Genomic DNA, 8,193 nt, shown 5'->3' on the forward strand with positions numbered 1-8,193 from the left:
TAGACTCACCCATGACTAGTGTGTTAGGTACATTGTTTTGCCTTATGGACTGTGGTTGAATGGCACACTGAGTCTGTGGACTATGTGAGAAACCAAGAACCCAACACAAACAAGTAGATCAAATGTGAGGCAAACAGAATATACCAGTACAACCAAGCACGACCAGTCAGCAGTTCTCCACGATAGTTTAATTGTAAATGTCCAAAGTAGTTTAAGCGCTTTCGTCAGGAATACATCAATGACTTCATCAGAAACATGGAGAACTGCTGACTGGTCATGCGTGGTTGTACTAGTATATTCTGTTTGCCTCATATTTGGTCTACTTGTTCTGTGGGCTATGTGTCATTTGGGTTGTGTTTGGGGGTGGAGGTTGTTTGCATTTCTGCTTTGGAGGTCTCTGTTGCTTGAGCAGATTATTACTGAGAGCCTCCGCAAATGATTTTGTGTTTTTATGTGTGGATTTTGGTGGTGTAGGTTTAGTGGGACTATGTGATGAGTGTGGTGTGTTGCAAGTGTTTACCTTCTCCTCTTGACTGTAGTTCAGTCTTAGTTGGAGAGGGCTTTACCTCCAGTTTGGCTAGATATGTGCATCTCTCACAGGTTGTAGTGTTGGGTGGTAGGATGAGAGGGATGTCTGTGTACATTAGGCAATTTATTTTCCCCATGCTCTACAGCTTAATATCATATTAATTTCCTTCCCTCTTTCATTAACACACCCCTCCTCTAGCCCTTATTTGCCAGCTACTTAAGGGATGCTGCCCCAATTGGCACAACACTGGTAAATCATGTGACAGTTAAGCACCTGACCAGGAGCCAGGAGCACAGTCTTTTATCCATAGCACCCCCACCCCATTCCTTTGCCAGTCCTACATGTGATGTAATACCATGCAGATGGTTGACTAAAGATGTTCTTTGACATTGATGAAGAAATATGATTCTACATTCTGCCAGACATTCTCCCAGTATTTACCAAGGGCAATGCTGCAGCTAAAGGCCCATCACCCTCCCTCTAAATATGGGAGACCTTCTGTAGGTCATTTCATTACTATTCTTTCCCAATAGCCATTGACATCAAGGTCAGTATTCAAACCCTTGTCATCAGTGCTACAATTTGGAGCAAAACCTCTATTCAAGCATGCCAGCTGCTTTATGTTACATTTTGATCCTAATGAAAAGCATAGCACATAGAACAGCTCTATAATATAGAGGGATAAAGCTCTGATAATGACAGAAGTAACCCTGGTTTCAATAGTAGCTCAGTTATCTGTAGAATCTGACAAGTGGGGGGAATGGGAGTGAATACATGATGCAAGTTTTCCAGTTCCGGGGGAAGAGGTGCAGCTATGACTTATCACGTGGATGACTCAGAGTGGGAGCATCAGATGTTACATCCATGGACTATGGATCTAGGGAGTACTCACTACTATTATGCAATTGTATGCCCTGGCGGATTCAGCATGGGACATCACACTCCTCAGCAGTATGCAATGAAGCTTGGATAGCCACCAAGGAAAAGAGGCTGCTCTACTACGAGGATGGTAGGCCATCTCACATGACCAGCAAACTGGCCCACTCTATACTCCTGACTCTTGCTACTAGAGGAATGAACAAGCTGATTGGGTGCAGATTCAGGAGCCATAACACTAAGCCCTACAGGGAGGTAAAAAAGTATAGCATATTAGTCTGTTTTTTTAACTATTTTTGTTCCATTGATCTCCTCAGGGCACTTAAACCTATTATGCTAATCATCATCAGAATAGAAGATGGTCCATGTCTTGTTGTAGAAGGGTTTTTTGCATGCTCAGATGCTGCACTTTATGTGTAGCTCTTATAAGCACTCAATCAACTCATCTTGCAATGGTGTTGGGCTGTGAGAGGAGGCAGAACTGATTTCAGCAAGTTCCTCCCCTCCCAGAACCATGTTCCTTGGCAGAGCTTTTTAGCTATCTCAAGTCTTCATCCTTGATCAGAAAGTTCCACTAATGGAGGTACCTCTTTGGAACCTTATACCACTTTCACAGATCAAGAGGATGTCAACATGCACCCCCTTCACTGCCTTAATTGTTTTCTCCACCCCAAGTGACTTCATGCACTCATGATACATTTTAAACATGGCTTGTATATATCACAAAGTCAACACCCTATCTCTGTACCAATGGGCTAGCCAGGTATATTAACAACATTATTTCTTTGCACTAACGTGACCCAAGTTTGATCCATATTTTTACTGATCTACCTTGTACCAGTAAAACATTCTACAATAAATATAAGTACAGTACAATATAGTTAGAATATCAGATTCAGAAAAAAACACACAGCATCTAAGCATGAGGAATATTTATTTCACATTTCAATAATCATTGTGCATATAAGTATGTGACACATCACAAGTCTTCCTCGCCTTCCTTGAGCTCTGGTTTCTCTTTTGTAATGCTTTTCTTCTGGGGACCCTAAATACAGAAACATACAGAGTTATTTTTCTGTAAACAAATGGGCAAAACCCATTCAGTAAGAAGAAGAGCTAAACTGAAAACATCTTAAAATAGCAAGTCAATGTAGCTGCAACAGAAAGAAAAGTGTTTATAAGATGGCTGCATCTGAATCCAAGTACTGCAACAAGTCTTGACAGAGAAAATATGGTAATACACAACAGCCAGGTTCCACTTTCTGTCATTAATACAATTTGGTAAAATAATGGCCACCAAAACCAAGCCTCTCACTTTATGAGATATATGTAATTATTTGCTTTATAATCAACATATGAAATCAACCAGGCATCTTTTGGTTGCTGTCATCTCTTCTAACATTGGAAACTGTTATGAGTTCATTCCTTCTACACCAACTTACCTGTGCCACTATATAACTAAATGGGGTACAGTTCTCCAAGAGAAAGAATACCGGTGAGGTAGGTGGTATGAAATAAGGGTCCAAAAGGTTGTCCAGTTACTATGTGTATTGATCTGCTTCAAAGCATAACTCCTTTCCCTTGCCTGTGGTCGACTTATCTGGCACCTTTCCATACCAAGGGTTATACCCATAGCTGCCACCAACAGATGCTTCATTGGTTTGAGTCATCCACATCATCAGTTGATAAAATTAGTTTGAATCAGTTTTAAATATATAGTTCAGACTATCAGACCGACTGAATCTGGTTTGTATTTTTTAATATAATGCTGCATACTTTTCATTATATTGTTTTTATATTTGAAGAGACCTAAGGAGAGAATGTTGTTTTGCTCAAAGGCTTGCCTGTTTTTATTTTAATAAGCAGTTCATTCTGATTTGGAGAGACTGGAGGAACACTAAATAAAACAGTACTGTCATAAATATATGGCTGTTATACAAAGATGGCCTAAAGATTTCAACTTGTTGTACCACACCTTTGTTGTGATGGCAGGAATCTTATTGCGTGGCTTCAGTGTCATAATCCCTGCCAAGATATGTTCCAAAGTACAGGAAATGATATCCACATGACAAGCACTCAGCGGTTCTAAAAATAAGACCCCTTATCCACAGTTTCATGCAGAGGCTTGACCTGCACAATGAGTATAAATGGTTAGCCATAATCCTTCTTGGTGGTCCAAAATGTATCAACACCAGCACCCCACCTCCAAGAAAATGTATTCACTTCGACTTTGTAGGTCCTTTTTGTGGACTCACTGCTGCCAGCTGCAGTGTGTGCTTATTCAAAGTGGTCTGAAATATACTATGTGGCGTCATAAATGTATAGAAATGTAGTGTCAGTACAAAGAAGGAAGAGAAGTTTTGCAAGAAACAACTTTCCTGACCATATCATTAGTAGTCTGCAGTTTACAATGATGCAAAGCAAAATGGAATTAAACATTTTAATTCTGCACTTTTCCCATCAGGGCCCAGCCAGATAACAGCTTATGCTAGTATTTTCTGAAACATTCAAGAATACTTTAAAAGCAATGAGCTCCAACAGTAAGCCTTTGCAACATTGGATCAGTAATTTTCTCTTCACTTAGCCTAATGTCTTGCAGGTACCCACCAGTACTAAACAAGCAACATTATTCTGGAACAGAAATTCTGTTCTAGATCTGATTTGGTGAAATCAGATGTAAGAAGGTGAGCACATAAAACAAAACATCAATGTACAGCTGAAAGGCCACTGAGAAGTGTTATGACATGTTAACAAAGGTTGATGAGTGGCTACAAAACTGCTAAATGTCAGCTGTTGCTAATTGTTCCAAGATGTGGCTCACTAGTCTATTCTATTGATATGTGTCAGGGGATACAGAGAAGGTATATAATAGGTGTTTGATAATCACATGATCTAAACTGCATTGCTAGACAATTAAGTTTTGAAGAACAATATCCTGAGTTAGATAATATCACAGCATTGATGACTAGTCACCTAGCCCTAGATGAAAAAAAATATAACCATCAAAGCCATATTCCACACCTGATGTGTGACATGACCTTTAACTGAAACACAATGGGTGACTATGTACATTTCTGGAGTGAAATGACTGGCCAGCTTTACATGTGAAAAGAAAGACAGATCATACCTGTGATGGATTTAATGGTTCTAGCTGCCTAACAATTCATCAACAGACAAGTAGATTAAGACTGGTAGCTAATAGCAAGAAATGATGCATTGTAATCCATCTGATGTAGGTGTGCTGGATTACTGTCTCAAAATATACACACAATAATGGACAATGTCAGACACACTGTTCACTGAACAAGACACACCCTCCTATACACACAGGAGGTGTTATGGTACAATGTGTCATAAAGGCAGAAGATGTGACATTACAAGGAGAAGGTAATGTACTGGGGAGGGCTCCCTATGCATTACCCTTTCCTTTATGTTACTTCTGTTAACAACACATTCTGCCTTATAGACACACTACACTATTGTATCTCCTAAGAGCAAAGGGAAGAGCTGTGTCATATGTGGTGATCAACCTGTCACTTTACTTACTGATTTTATTTGCAGTCACTACTCCAAGTCACCTGCATTGACTGCATTAGATTTCATCAAATGTGACCTTTGGCTACATCAGATGTAGCACATGGCTACCTGTCTTTCCCAATTTGTCAGTGCATTGTCATATGATCAGACCCCTCCTCCAATAAACTGTGACCAGGGAAGGGTGGAGAATTGAGCTTGTTCCTCACCAGTAAGTGACCAGGATACCAGTGATGCAGCACATCCAACAAAGAACAATGTCTGAATCCCAGTGGGGCCATAACGATACAGTCCTGAGCACCTAAGAATAACCTATTTAGAGGCAGATGTATTGGGGAAGTATACGATTCCCTGTACACAGTGACAGTTTCAGGTGTTACTGTCATTAAATATTTAGGAGTCTGGATGGACCTTCTTAATTAAATATACTGCCTGACAAAACAGTAAATGAAGTGCTACATCAAGTAAAAATGACCTTTCCCTTTCCACACCCCCACCAATAGAGCATATGTTTTCATATATTCCAAGATATACAAGTAAAATAAAGTGTATATAGTTATGTAAAGTAAACTAAAGGCTCAAAATTATCCAGGTTTGGAAAAATACAAGCAATATGATTTCAGATTTGTCAAACAGAGTCTTCAGCAAACCACAGAAAATCTCTTGACCTTTCCAGATACATCAAAGTACTTTGGGTCTTTCTCTGCAAAAAAAGCACATGATGTACTCTCCTTAACTCGCTAGCCCCATACAAATAAGCAACACACACACACGGGTATATACACATACACATCTGAAAAATTTATTTTACATTTTATTTTCTATTTGTTAACAGAGGATGAGCACTGATCTCTATGGACCTTTTTCCGACTAGGGTCTATATTAGATCACCGAACGCTTAGGTAAGCGAATGATGATTAATCAACCCCATGTAAGCGAAAGCTTACAAAACCGAACTGTCAGAACAGCGATTTTTTTTTCCAAGGGAAAAAAAAACGCTGTTCCAACAAAAAAAAGCAGATTAAAACATGAGATTAAGTGGGGGGATTCGCCCCCCACACCCCCCGACGTGGGGGGCTGTGTCCCCCACACCCCCCTACTTAAATATACCAACTCCAAGACCGCACTACAGTGCTGAAAACAACTAAGTACCGAAACGGCCAAGCTAATTCTTTCCCAGGGAAATAATTTGCTTACATGCCGCTTCGATATTTTGCAGTTTAGGTTTTGTCAGTTCGACCAAGACGCATTTGAAAACATGCATCTTCGGTCTGCTGATAGGAACCCTTCAGACTCAGCCCAGTCAGGTATAATAACCAGTATTTAACCTACCAAATTATTTTTTTTTATTACTGAATTGCAATCAATACGCATACTCATGGGTCTCCCAATGTAAAATGGTCTCAGTAATTGAAAACCAAACACATAAGTTAGAATACTCCAAACAAACCTGATAAGGATAAAATCTCGCTTAAAATGATAAATCCTTGTGCCCTACTTCAGATAAATACATAAATTCCGATAACAAAGTCTTAATGAAATGTATACCTACTGCACTCTCTTACAGTTTCATATTTATTTCATGCTTTAGAATGGTTTATGTTAATTTTTTTCACTTGTTAACCTGGTGAGTCCAGTGGACAAAAACATTATTTTCTGGAGTGACCCAGTAACACTGTCTGGTTAAATAACTTGTTCATTCACACAGCAATTGTGAAATCATTCTCATTAGGAAACTATCCAGAACATTCAAGGCAGGAACTCCCTATTATCAAAAAAAAAAAAAAAAAATTCAGCTGGCCAGGTGCCCACTTTAAGCAGTTCACAACTGCAGTGACACAGCTCTTGTACTTCATAAAATAGCTCCTGCTTATTATGGCTGACCTCATCTTACCCTCCAAAATAAAAGCAACATATTAAGTAAATATTCAGAATCTGCCTATGAAAGAAAGAACATCACAGGGACAACTTGCCGCTCTGACAGCAAACTGCATTCAGTATCCAAACATAATTTTCTTCAGAAACCTTCCACTGCTAACTTCTACTTAAAATAATTACATTTTAGAACAGTTATCTCATAAAAAAGTCCATCACTGAATTTGTAGGGAAGAAATGCTAACATCTACCACCTAAACAGTGTTATGATCACAGACAGACCTGATCATAATTGTTTGTCATGCATGGAGCTTAGTCCGGTTCCATGTCCTATAGTAACTAAAGAAAAAAGCATAGGAGTGGTAAGCGTTTTACAGTTTTGAAAGCTGTGGCACACTTAGCGCTAACACACAGAGAGAGGCCACCACAGGACAGTGCCACAAAAACTTTTAAAACATATTAAATACTTAATTTGTCCGAAAAGGAAAGGCTGAATGAAGTTATGAATGTTTTAAAGCTCTTTCAGTTTCCTGCCATTGTTTTGTGGTGCCTGCGGACCACTCACCACTGTTAATGCTTTAGTGTAAACCTTAACAGCAGAGAGGGGGCTTAACAAAAGCTTGTTAAGCACCTTACTGGTATCAGAAAGGTGCTTAACAAGCTTGATTTTTCCCTGTTTTCAGAGAGTAGTTGCTGTGCTCCATGCAGTATAAAGTGATATAAATGGTTTCATGACTATGAAGTAGAAGATACATGTTCACAGACCCAAAGAGAACACCATATAAAACCCAAAATGCAACAGACCTTGATAAAATACCTTTATATGTATACAGTCTACTAAGTCCCACACAGCCATGTCTATCTTGTCATATGATACTAAATAGTGAAAATAAACAAAAACAGCAAGTGTACAAACACAGCTAAAAAGTAGAATCACTCTTTCAATTCAGAATGCCATTGTACCACCAAAAATATCACTGAATACGGAACTGAAACAGGCAAAAACTCTAACCATACTATTGCTGTACTTATTCACAATCTCTCCCCCTTGGAGATGTGATCATTTATTTTAAATAAAGGGTACAGTGAGCCTGCTGAGCCATTCAGGAGAATTTCTGTATTTTCATATAATAAGATGTACTAAAGTTGACATAAAGGTGAGGATGCTTGAGATTCCATTGCTTGTTTGCAGAGTTTCTCCTTTGAAAGATATGGAAATAAATACATTCCTGTCCCAAAATGCTACACACATCCATATACATTCAGTAGCATATGGTTATTATAGCAATAACCCACGCCTGGGTGTGGGTAATGCGGGATTTACCCACGGTTGGCATGGTTTGGTCCCGAGGGCGAACCGTGGGTAAATCCCGCATTAC

General features: G+C 39.2%; 1 protein-coding gene across 1 annotated transcript in view; it reads right to left on the bottom strand.

Annotated features, from left to right (window-relative positions):
* Positions 1-2,322: 2,322 nt before the first annotated feature.
* RPL3L (ribosomal protein L3 like) overlaps positions 2,323-8,193 on the bottom strand; it is a 223,020-nt gene continuing 217,149 nt past the window's right edge. Inside the window, exon 10 of the mRNA XM_044089111.1 lies at positions 2,323-2,450. Coding sequence (XP_043945046.1) covers positions 2,385-2,450 — 66 coding nt within the window. The 3' untranslated portion in view covers positions 2,323-2,384. The remainder of the gene's footprint in view (positions 2,451-8,193) is intronic.

Source organism: Protopterus annectens, chromosome 12.part0, assembly GCF_019279795.1.
Source record: "Protopterus annectens isolate FY-2018-M chromosome 12.part0, PAN1.0, whole genome shotgun sequence".
NCBI lineage: Eukaryota > Metazoa > Chordata > Ceratodontiformes > Protopteridae > Protopterus > Protopterus annectens.